The 12558-nt window shown below is 40.6% G+C and overlaps 1 protein-coding gene across 1 annotated transcript; it reads right to left on the bottom strand.

Moving 5' to 3' along the window:
* Window positions 1-2678: 2678 nt before the first annotated feature.
* On the bottom strand, window positions 2679-11419 carry LOC142208636 (proton channel OTOP2-like). Its single transcript, XM_075277265.1, has 6 exons — window positions 11092-11419; window positions 8332-8468; window positions 7674-7732; window positions 5457-5602; window positions 4309-5147; window positions 2679-2849 (listed from the first exon to the last, which is right to left on the bottom strand). Exons 1-6 carry the CDS (start codon window positions 11417-11419, stop codon window positions 2679-2681), a joined length of 1680 nt encoding a protein of 559 aa, XP_075133366.1.
* Window positions 11420-12558: the final 1139 nt, after the last annotated feature.

The following is a 12558-nucleotide window of genomic DNA, read 5'->3' on the forward strand; positions in this document are numbered from 1 at the left end:
AAGAGCTAAGGTACCAGTACCGATAGCTCTTTACCTGGGGCACAGATTCGGAAAGTCAACCGTGCACTGAATTCAGCTTTCCAGCGGTATATAACACCACATGTGCCCAGACCCATGAAAGGTCCTCTTTAAGTGAAATAGCACTGTGGGAAATACTCCAGCGGAAATACATTGCAGTTTTACCCACAGCGACTTTCTGCTTCTATTATACATAGATATAATTGACATGCCCCAATTTCCAAAAACGTGACAGTTTTGTAAATTGCTGTGTGTATTTTTCTGCAATGTGTGAATGGCATTCGCTAGAATCCCATTCACATTTCAGAGACAATGTGAAAAAATTCCAACTGTGCTGGAATCAGTGGAACAGCGACTATTAACTTTCACAGATCAGGAGGTCCCTTGCACAAGTTTTCAAACCTACTACAACTGGCTTAGGTTTCTGCTATAGGTTTTCTGTGGCTGACTTTCATGCGTAATGGATTACTAAGGGCCCCTTCCCACGGTGTAAGCGCGCCGCTCATTTAGACACGTATACACGTGTCTGATTGCGGCACTTCAAAACAGAGCCCACTCATTTCAATGGGAAGCTTCCCATTGAAATCAATGGGCTCTGTTTTGAAGCGCCACGCTCGGACACGTGTATACGTGTCTAAATGAGCGGCGCGCTTACATCGTGGGAAGGGGCCCTAAGAACAAAGCATGCTACAGTATGGGAATTTTTGGGTGCTTTATATCTGTGTGAACAAAGAACAGAATTGGGGAAAATGTATTGCTCTAGGCTGAGTTCACACAGTTTTTTTGGTCAGGAATTTGGTCAAGAATCCACCTCAAAATCAGTCTCCAAAAAAGCCTCCCGATAGAACTCTATTGGTTTTGGAGGCTGATTTTGAGGCAGATTCCTGACCAAAAAACGTTTTTTTTTCCGCTAGCAGAAAGAAAGCAAGCTGACCTTTCTTCAGGTGGATTCTGCCTGAAAAAAACAATGGGAGTCATTGGAAGGCTTAAAACCGCTAGCTTAAAAAAACGCTAGCAGTTTTTTCAAGGTCCATACACTGTGCTGAAGGAAAAAAAAACAACTAAAAACTCCTAAAAAGTCAGAAAAAACAACAAAAAAAACATGTAAAAAAAAAACTTGAGAAAACAATTTCCTAACTCCTGAAGCAGAATTTTACACGTATTTTGACGTGTTTTTTTTTTTTTTTTTTTTTTTACACGTGTAAAAAAATGTCATTGAAGTCAATGGGAGTCTTATTTTTACACATGTATTTTTTACACGTGTATTTTGCCAAAATGAGCACGCATTTACTCAGTGTGAATGGACCCTTGGGATATGTTCACAGTTTTTTGCAGGCTTTAAAAAAAAAAAAGCTTCAGGAATTAGGAAATGTTTTTGTATTTTTCCATGTGGTTTTTTTTTTTTTTTAATTTCTAGCGAGGATTTTGAAGAAAAAAATCCACTTCAGGAATTAGGAAATGACTTTTTTTTTTACATGTTTTGTCGTGTTTCTTTTCTGACGTTTTTTGAGGTGTTTTTAGTTTGTTTTTTTCCTTCAGCAGTGTATGGACATTGAAAAAACTGCTAGCGTTTTTTTAAGCTAGTGGTTTTACGTCTCCCAATGACTCCCATTGGTTTTCTCAGGCGGAATCTGCCTGAAAAAAGGTCAGCTTGCTTTCTTTCTGCTAGCGGAAATTTTTTTTTAGCGGATCCTATAGAAGTCAAATGGGAGGTGCTTTTTGGAGGCGGATTCCGCATCAAAATCTGGACCAAAAAACTCTTGTGAACTCAGCCTAAGGGGCCCTTCACACAGAGTATACGCTGGCTGATTCTGAACGTGTAAACGTTCCGAATCAGCGTAATTTAAAACAGATCCCATTGCTTTCTATGGGAGCCGGCATACGCGCGCTCCCCATAGAAATGAATGGAAAAAAGCAGCCCATTCATTTCTATGAGGAGCGCACGCATACCGGCTCCCATAGAAAGCAATGGGATCTGTTTTAAACGCCGCTGATTTGGAACGTTTACACGTTCAGAATCAGCCAGCGTATACGCTGTGTGAAGGGGCCCTAAGATAGATCATGTGTTTTTTTTACCTCTAGCTGAAAAAAAAAAAAAAAAAAAAAATCAGGAAAAAAAAACTGCTACTGACTCCCATTTTTCTATTTTTTTCTTTTTATTCATCTTTAATTCAATTCCACATAAAACGTACAACTACTTTTCATTCACTACATATATAAAAACAGGCAAAGGTTATTTACATCAAGAGTATTACGTATTGCTTCTCTAAAATAAAAAACAAACCACAAAACACTGTCTTTTTCTTAGCCTTTCCCCCACACAGTGTAAAACATGCTGCTGATTTTCTGAGTTCTCCTGAAAACCGATGAGGCTACGCGCACCCAAAATTGTGCGGTTTTTGCTGAGGTTCACCTGCAGTAAATGCTGCAGATGTCCTACAGCTTTCAAGAGGAAAGGCAGCAGAAAAAAACTATCCAGAAATGTCAGGAACATTGTCAGGACCTCTCTAAGAAGAAAGTCTCATCCACACTTAGCAGTTCATTCTGGTATATTTGGGTTTGTAAACATGATAGTCTAGAAGTGATAATTGCTGTATCGCTCCATAGTCCTCCTCCATGTCAGCACATAAGTACAAATCATTTAGAGGAGATTACGAGCTCTATGTCCTGCTGTATAGCTCCAACAAGGTAGCCGCTGCGTGCATACGGTAGAAGATCCCAAAAGGAAGACAAATGTTGCTAATGATGGCCCATAGTGTGAAACCATAAAATTTTATTTCTAAACTACTGTCCAGTCGTGTCTGAGCTCCAAAGGCCGACATAATCCAGAACTGTGGGAAGGAAGCAAGAAAAGATTTAGTGGAGAAATAGGACAAGGACGGCAAAAACATTGAAGGGGTCAGGATTAGGCAGAACTTGCAGATCAGTGGTGACCTGACTGCTCAGACCCCAATCGGTCAATGGAAGTGCAGAACCTCAGCTCCTACCTTGTCCCCTCTTCTAATCAGTGGGGGTCTGAGTAGTGGCATCCTCACTGACCTGCAAACATCTGTTTCATCCTTGCCTTCCAAAATGCATATAGTTTTTGCTTTTCTGTTAATGAGAGCCTGTTTTTTCAGGATGAGTGCTTTTTCTCAGTGGGTTCAGTTTTACTGTAGGTATACTGTATATCACTAATTTTATTAACTCTTTCTGCAGCAAAGTATCAAAAAATAGAAAGGGAAATTCCACTTTTTTTTTTTTTTTAAAAGTTTGTCTTGCTCAACGAGTAGCATAAATAAATGGTTACCTTTATTTTGCAGGTAGGTAGAATTATGGTAATGCCATATTTATACTGTAGAATTTACTATTTTTTTCCATAAAAATATATATGCTTTATTTTTGTAGAGAAAGCTATATTTTTATTAGTAGAATTTTTATTTATTTTTTAAACATCTATACAATATCACTTGTTATTCCATTTATTTGGAAGAAAGGTGGCAAAAATCCTTTACAGAATATATTAGTCACAGAAATCTAATGAGGTGGATAGACAGTGTTTTTTTTAAGTCTTTACATAATATAGCATTTTTATAGAATAGTTAATAGATATGTTGTTCTACTAAGGAGCTTGACTACCGGGGAGCCAAATCATAAGTACAATACACTGCCGTACTTAGGCTGACAGATATAATATGCTGCAATGTATAACACAGGCAAGCATCACATTAGACCCTGCCTCTTGCAGAATATAATTGGTGTATGATTATTACAGATCGCGCTTTATTAGATCCCCTGCTGCCATAAGGACACGAGTGCAATGCTAGGTGCCGATAGGGTGCACACTTCCTCTGTTGCACCCTTAGGGTAAGTTCTCCCGGGTTTTTTTTGTCAGGATTTTGAGGCCGTATCCGACCTAATCCTGACCAAAAAGACTGCTCCCATTGAAATCAATGGGAGCCATTCAGTTTTTTTCTGGGAGCAGTTTGTTCCGGCTCCCGGAAAAAAGAAGCGAGATGCTCATTCTATCAGGTGGATCCGCCTCGCAACATCCGCCTGAAGACACTCCCTCCCGATTAGGCCTATTCATTTGGGCTTAATCCAGAACGGAGTGCGTAACTGGATGCTGAAGCAGTGCACTGGCATCCATTCGGATCTACCCGTATTTTGGTCCGGAACCTGAGGCAGCCTCCGCCTCAGGTTCCGAACCAAAAAACCCTGTGTGAACTTACCCTTAGATGCCACAACTACTATAGTTGATGCAGGAAGGGGTTTTAAATAACAGACAAGATTATATATCTGATTACTTACTATTATGTTAGTGAGAAAGAGAAACAAGTACACATCTTTCATGGTTTTTCTTTTCTTGAGGTGACGTTCGATGTGAACTTTTATTCTTTCTCCTCTCGTCATTCTCCGGTTTACATTCTTTGATGCACCTGTAGGGGATTGTGTTCTGGATATATGTTCGTACTGTCCCGTAGGGCTAGAGTTCAATGATCTAATAGATCTGAATGATACATGAGGTGGAAGACGATGCAACCCTTTAATGATGAAAGCATTCTGTACAGTGTGCTGAATGATCATCAGGATTGAATAACTAAGGGTTAATCCACACAAAAAGCTGAAGGGTTGTGTAGACACCATGGCTATAATAGAGTAATAGGAGATGGCATATTGGCCTAAGGTTGCTCCAACTAGTAGAGCCATGTCCAGAGTACGACTCGGGTTCTTCTCATTGCACATTTGTCTCTTGTCTAATCTGAAGATAATAATACCTACTACATTAGCCAGGCTCATAACAGTAAGACTGACTACGTGAAAAATGTAGAAGGTTGTCAGTGACAGCCAGTGCTTAAGATGGTTATCCCTACCTACTTCATACACGATGAACATGGCTAGACCGATTACCATAGTGGTCAGACCAGAGAAGAGTCCCATAAAGGGTATTTGTCGACGAACTCCTGGTCCTATTCCATGGCAGTAGGAAGCATTTTCATCAATCTGACGTCCTACATTCTTCCACATGACATATATCATAGCGGCAGCGAACAGGTTATACTCAATGTTGAAGGGGTACAAGTAGGCAAACACTGTGGTGTTCATGCACCGTGACTTGCATCCACATATGAACGTATTTTCATATCCATCTGGAAAGGCAAAAAAAAAATTGTATAACTAGATTGTCTGACACATGCACATATAGTCTACTGTCATTGTGTCATGTTCTGTTAAATTATTTTGTGAACTGTACTGTGACCTACGGCTGGGTTCACACATCCCGTCCCTGAATCCACTTGAAAAATTTTTCAGGCAGAAGCCCGTCAGACCCCATTACAGTCTGAGGTCCACAGGTAACCCACTTGAAGCAGATTGAGTTTCCATTTTTTGGGTACACGAGTGGACCTGAAGAATGGAAAGCCGCGTGCAGATGTGAACCTAGGGTAAGATGTATGTACCTTCTTCATGGACAGTACTGTTTATTTCTTCAGAAAAATTTCCACTGAGATGCTTCTGTAGTTCATCAGCGTGATGGCTGGACTCTTCAGCAACTGCAATGATCCACATGGTCAGATTAACAGACAACAAGACCATCAGAAAACACCTGCAGTGAGTAAAATGAGAGCCATGATTATTACCTATTATAGATCAATAGGTGATGAGCGAACACTGTTCGGAACAGCCGTTCCGAACAGCACGCTCCCATAGAAATGAACGGACGTAGCCAGCATGTGGGGGATTAAGCGACCGGTCGCCAGCAAAGTCTACGTGCCAGCTGCTTCCATTAATTTCTATGGGAGCGTGCTGTTTGGAACGGCTGATCCGAACAGTGTTCGCTCATCTCTATTGACTACATATAGGGCTAGTTGCATCATTAGCAGGGTATCAGAATAGAATCACAACAGAATTGACAGACTTATCTTTTTGTATTTCCAGCTAGACTCCGTCTAAATGCAAACATTTGGCTCAAATTTGAGACTTGCTAGACAAGTAAATGTGGCTTAGCAGGAAAAGGAGGTATGTCAAAATGCGACAACATGCAGAAAATTCTAGATTCTTGAATTTATTTAAAAAAATGAAATCACTCATTTTCTTAGATTTATTTTATTCTATTTTCTGTACATGTTTGTATGGGCTGTCATTTTGCTTCAGCTTCTTCTCTGTTAACAGTATTTAGTAAACTGAGGTAATAACATTTCTCAAGCCAATGTCAACTCAGTTGGGGATTGTGACTGCCCCAGGGATATGGATAACTATATATTTTTTTTTTAATACAATTTATCAAGGAGTTGAAGTCAAGCTGTGAACAATAGGGGAGTCTCTGTTTTGGACAACAAAATAAACCTAAAACTATCCCATATTGAATATAAAACCTTACAAAGAACTTCTATAGAGGTAACATTAAAGGCAGTCAGCATGAACCCAGAGTTTCAAACCAACCCTGCACATAGTTTAAGGGCCCCCTAACCCACCTGTATTTTCCCCTTGTGAATCAGTTCTCCCATTGGCAAGATATTCTTTGGGACAGTGAGGGTATTACTGTCCACTTTTTAGAGCAACAGCAACACATGTGATATCTCAGCAACGGCAGCACCGATTTACAAGGGGAAAACAGATCTAAATTCATACGGATAAAAATTAATCTGGGTTAACAGGCACGGTTCTGGTGACAGACTCCCCTTAAATTTTAGGGGTAGGTTTCACCCTACTTATATAACCACTTTTCTCTGCTATCCCTATGTCATATTTACCAAAAAAAAAAAAAATTGGGTGTGGTATCGTATAACCACACATTAGCACAAACAGTAACCAAAGTTTATTCGAGCTTAATTAAAAACAAATACAAAAGACTTTATGAAATTGAATCATCCCAAATAGTAAAGGTAGTGCAAGTGCCAGAACCACATAATATACTGTAAATATCTGTATGTCATACCAAAACTGCATGTTCTTGCATAATATGTTCACGTGATCTTAAACTGCACCCTATTTTTAAATTAAAGCTTAAAAGGGGTCGTCCAGGAATTACAATTTTTTTCCTGGAGGCTGGAGAAGGTGAAAAAACAAAAAACCATACTCCTTTCCCTGGCACTCCAGTGTCCCAGGCCACTGTCCGGTCCCGCTGTATTTCAGGGCTTATTCTGACAGAATACCTCACTACAACTGACTGCTGAGGCCAATCCGTGGCCTAAGGAAAGTACCCAGGTGATCACAGGTGATGTATGTGAGTGACAAAAACTTCTGCTGGAAATCTGCTGTTGCGTCGTTGGATCAGACAGCATTGGAGGACACTGGGGACAGGTATGTTTGGGTTTTTTTTCACCCTTCCCAGCTTTCCAAAAAAAATAAAAAATATTTAATGGACAATCCCTTTAAAGGGATTGCCTGGGGTTACAGAATCAGATTTTGGGGGAATTTGTGCTCTTAGTAGTCCAATTGAAAGACTGAGCTGCAGAGATTTGCAATACCAGATATATCCTCTGCAAAAATTATGAGGCTGTACCTGGTAAACAATGAAGGAAAACACCAAAAACCAAACACTGCTGCTGAAGTGATAGATGGATGCCAGGAATCAGACCCCACTGATCTAATATTGAAGGCTGTCGATTTTATAGACCCAGAATACTCCTATCAAGAGTCATTTCTTTTGTTTATTCATAATTTGTAGAATTTACCTGGTAGCATTTACATATATCTGGACACAATGTTTGCAGCACATCCAGAGAAAGCAAGTCTAAAATAAAATAAAAGGCACGTTATAGGGTAAATAAACATATAGCACTAATTCTTATAACACAAAGCCTAAAAATTATATTACTATAAAAATCCCTACCGGTATTTATGTTTATTTACTTTCATATATATTTCAGCGAAGGGGAGGAGGAATTAGATTTTCAAATTTATTAAATTTTAAAATTTTTTCTGGTTATACATTTTTCAGTCCCTCTAGGACTTTCACGGTATGGTAAAATGCCTGTATAACAATTATAGTACACCAAAAGTAGGCCACAATTGTTATATTACTTTGGCAGCCCTGGGAGCGACCAAACATCTTTCTCGATCTTAACATGTGGGGGCCCATTTGGAAGGGGGGTTGAGTGAAAACACTTGAGGGGCTAAGTGCCTGCAATCAATGTCAATCAAAAACTGTGCTGAAAAATTCGGCTTATACTCGAGTATATACGGTAATTGCCCGGTACCATTCAGTATACTGTGGATAGAGCCCCCACAGATTGTACTTGGGTGAGCCCAGATTTTCAACAAGATCATGTGGCCAGACAGCGCCCATGGTGTTCAAGATTAACACACTGATGCAGATATAGATGATCTCACCTGTACAGTTACAAAAAAGGCCTGAATGAGAAGATGGATAATTATTACCGGCGTTGCACAGTCCACTTGCCCAGATGCAAATCCAATTTTAAAAAATAGCATAATAAGTGTGCCACATCCAAATAGAATGATTCCCCCTGCAAAGATAATGATACAGCATATAAAGAAAATAAATCTATAAACATGAACTAGACCTCAGGCACATGCAACTTGTGACCAAAATCAAACTGACGAGTCACAGCCGCATAAAGTCACAGGTTGGAGCATGACACTATACACAAATCATAGATGCAATTTGCATGGCACATTTGTATTACAACACAAGTCAATGTGTAACCTTAGCCTAAAGTGTGCCGAAATATAAAACTTTCAAATTCGCAAATTTATAGTTCAGATAATAGTAAACTCTAATGTATTTTTATTAAAGAAGAGTGCCTGTTCCTTCACTTATTCCTCCTTTTGCTTCTGATCATCAAATCTAGTCATAGAAGTCTATTTAACTTTTAGGCAGCAGGCAATAGAAGTCTATGGAGATGGCAGGGAGGAGGAGGACAGCTCCTGAAGGCAGAGAGGTTGCAGAATGATAAGAACTTCCTTTGGACTATACAGTGACAGTTTTATCCCACAACATATATCTAGATGTATCCCTCTGCCCTTTGTCCTCCTTCCATACTCCCTTCTTCATAGATTCACTTCTGTGTTGAAACCCAATCAGTGAATACAGACAGTGCTTGAGGCCTGGTTCACATCTTTGTTTGGTAATCCGTTCAGGGAATCCGCATGAGGACCCCCCACTCCTCCGAACGGACTACTGAACACATTAGCAAGCGGTGAACAGTGAAAGCACACGGACCCCACAGGCTATAATGGGGTCCGTGTGCTTTTCGCTCTCTGTCCTCATGGAACATGCGGACAGAAAAGTAGTTCACGATCTACTTTCCTGTCCGCATGACTTGTACGGACACCGCGTGGAAAGCACACGGACCCCATTATAGTCTATGGGGTCCGTGTGCTTTCACTGCTCACCACTTGCCAGTGCATTTGGTAGTCCGTTCGGGGAAGGGGGGGGGGGGTTCCCCATGCAGATTCCCCAAACGGATTACCGAACGCAGATATGAACCAGGCCTAAGACTTTTGCATCTGTTAGAAAAGTAAACAGACAATTTTTTTTTTTTTTAATATTACAATGAATGGAGATGGATGTAGATGGAGGGCGCTTTGTCTGCAGATGTCATTCTGATGGCATTTCAGTCCATTTTCTGATCCTATACCAAATCAGAGCAGCAGCGTTCAATAATTGAAGTGTGAACGTAGCAAAACAAACATGGCAATAGCAAATCAAATTAAACAGTTGAACCTCACTAGCAAAATTGTAAATGCAACATCATTCATGTATATTGGTTTCGGTCTCTAAGTGGCATAGTAACTTGTATTGGTTTCAACACAAGGTGGGGCAACTTTAACTTTTTAAGTAAAGGACAGAACATTGGCCATGTCAGAAATTATCTGTCCATCTCACAGATTTCACTCCCAGACTGTTACTTAACACAGTCTCGGAATGCTAGTCTGTGCGGCCTCACCCCGGCTCACCCTGCTCCATCCACATTTGCACAATAATACACACTTATGAGAAATAGCCTGGAATTAATGTTTCACTCATTAGTGACCTGGAGCCACACCCTCGTACATAAATGCCACCATCCTAAGGCTTCACACAGGGCATTTTTTGCCACGTGTTTGGTTTTTTTTGGCAAAAACATGGTGAACGCAGCTTAAACTACACAACCAGTTAATCTATAATCAAGAAATTAATTGAAAACACTGTCAACCTGGCCTAGTAAGCTTTGGGACCAGAGTATTATTTAAAGGGAGTCTATCATCTCAGTGGTTAGCACTGCAGCCTTGCAGCGCTGGTGTCCTGGGTTCCAATCCTGCCAAGGACAACATCTGCAAGGAGTTTATATGTTCTCCCCGTGTTTCCGTGGGTTTCCTCCGGGTACTCTGGTTTCCTCCCACACTCCAAAGACATACTGATAGGGAATGTAGATTGTGAGCCCTATATGTGACAGTGACTGTCAATGTCTGTAAAGTGCTGCGGAATATGCTGGGGCTATACAAATAAGCATAAATATAATTTGAAAAACTAATTTTCAACTAAAGCTTTAAAGTTTTTTATGCTATTAAACAAGAATAAGCATGTAAAATTTAAAAATCAGACTTTTCATTTTTATTCTCCTTGATCTAAACAAAAAATACCCTGCAAAAAACAAAAATAAAGCCCTGTGTGTAATGGGGAAAACTAAATTATTTGAATAACCCAAAGTTATAGTCCTCAATAGCGCATGTATGAATAAAACCCAAAAATGTGTCTGGTCCTGAACCATCGGTCCAGTCCAAAAGCGGTTAATAGGCAATCAAAAAGAAATATGTCCGACTGTGTCCGATTTTTAAAAAAACGGATTTGTGGCGGAGAACATAAAACGCTCATTGCTGCTCACGGAATGAATGAATGGGTATGAAAGTCCTGCAGGTTTCCATCTCCTGCCTCTGTTTTTTGCAGAAAACAGAAACCTACAGAACGGAGACCGGGCGTAGATGTGAACGAGCCTTGACAGATGCTCATTTTGCACATCAGTGGCACCATTTATGAACATGCTTCCCCATCCTTTATTTCTGCATAAAAAGATAATGCACATTGTAATTAAAATAATACCAAACAACATTCAGTAAAAGTGTATACAATTGTACAAAGTCACTGACCTCTCATCCATGTTGGTCCGGCCTGACAGTCCCTAAAGAGAATAGAATTCTTCTTCTTCCTGCTGAAATGCATTTGAAAAAACATCCACAGAATGCAGACTACCATCACGGTGGACAGGAAGATGAGAAAGTCAAGCTCATAGATTTCATCAGATTCAGTGAACACACAAGTCGCCAAAGCACCGTTGAAGAGTAAGACATTGGAGCCCACAAGACCGGAAAGGACCCGGCCACTTTTTTTCCAGTCATCTTTCTTTCTCAATGTTGTATCAGGATTGAGGTCTTGTAGTTGTTCATTCAATGGTTGCAGTTCTAGGTGCATTGCCATGGCGGTTGGGTTAGTTGTTAATTTGTAGATATATGTTGAGTAGCTTTAGTCTTCAATGGTAATATTGGTGCAAGGTTCCAATGGCTGCTTTATATTGCCGGATTGTACTACAATTTCTCATGACTCCATGTGTCCTTGTGTACTTGGGCACATTATTGTGAATCCAGCCATTTATATGGTCAATTCATTCAAACATGCAGCAGAATAATATGTGGATGTGAACATTAGTCCTGGGACAGAGATTTCAGAGGAGTCACCTATAATATAAGGTAGTGTAACAAAAAACCAAAATAGTGTTAGGGTGCATGCACACTGAGTAACGCCGGGCGTGTATGAGAGCCGTACACGCCGGCATTACAGCAGACTGCCGAACACTTCCCATTCACTTCAATGGGAGCGCTCGTAACAGCGGCGTTTACGAGCGCTCCCATTGAAGTGAATGGGAAGTGTTCGGCAGCCCTGCTGTAACGCCGGCGTGTACGGCTCTCATACACGCCCGGCGTTACGTAGTGTGCATGCACCCTTAGAGTAGAACGTGTATAAGGGGGAATTCACACGTAGGAATTTCATGCTGAATTGGCTGAGGTCCAAATTTCAAATTAATTCCATACTGACTAAAAAGGGTTTTTTAAAAAAGTTTTACTCCAAACTCCTACATATAAGCACTCCCACTTTGTGTCCGTGCAAAAAAAAAACAACGGTTTCCCCCGGAGAAGCTTCACACGGACACCAGCGGTTTATTTAAAAACCCATTCAAATGAATGGGTTTTAAAAACTGACCTCCGGGAAGCCGTCCCCAATCCAGTTTCTCTGGGGAATAGGACAGAGACCCAACGGGCGGACACAAGTGTGAATGCCCCCTTAGGCTGGTCTTACACGACCGTAGTGGTTTTTGTGGTCTGCAATTTGTGGATCCGCAACACAAATTTCACTCTAAAAACTCATTCCGCAGACGTCCGCAAAGTGCATCCGCAACGTTCTGTGTGTATCAGTATTTTGCGGATCCGCAAAAAACAAAACATCACAAAACACACATATTGACATCCGCAATTGTAGATACACACTGAATAGGTGTTGTGTGTATCTGCAAAAATGCACACGCCCATAGACTTCTATTGGACCTTCCATGCCGTGCAAGC

The sequence above is a fragment of the Leptodactylus fuscus genome, chromosome 6, assembly GCF_031893055.1.
Source record: "Leptodactylus fuscus isolate aLepFus1 chromosome 6, aLepFus1.hap2, whole genome shotgun sequence".
Lineage (NCBI taxonomy): Eukaryota > Metazoa > Chordata > Amphibia > Anura > Leptodactylidae > Leptodactylus > Leptodactylus fuscus.

Coding starts and splice junctions, on each gene's coding strand:
- LOC142208636 (XM_075277265.1), bottom strand. CDS start 11,419: ATGGCAATGCACCTAGAACTGCAACCATTGAATGAACAACTACAAGAC. Junction 7,733..8,331: donor CCTTTTTTGTAACTGTACAG/GTGAGATCATCT, acceptor ATTTTATTTTAG/ACTTGCTTTCTCTGGATGTG. Junction 2,850..4,308: donor TCTTTCTCACTAACATAATA/GTAAGTAATCAG, acceptor TCCTTCCCACAG/TTCTGGATTATGTCGGCCTT.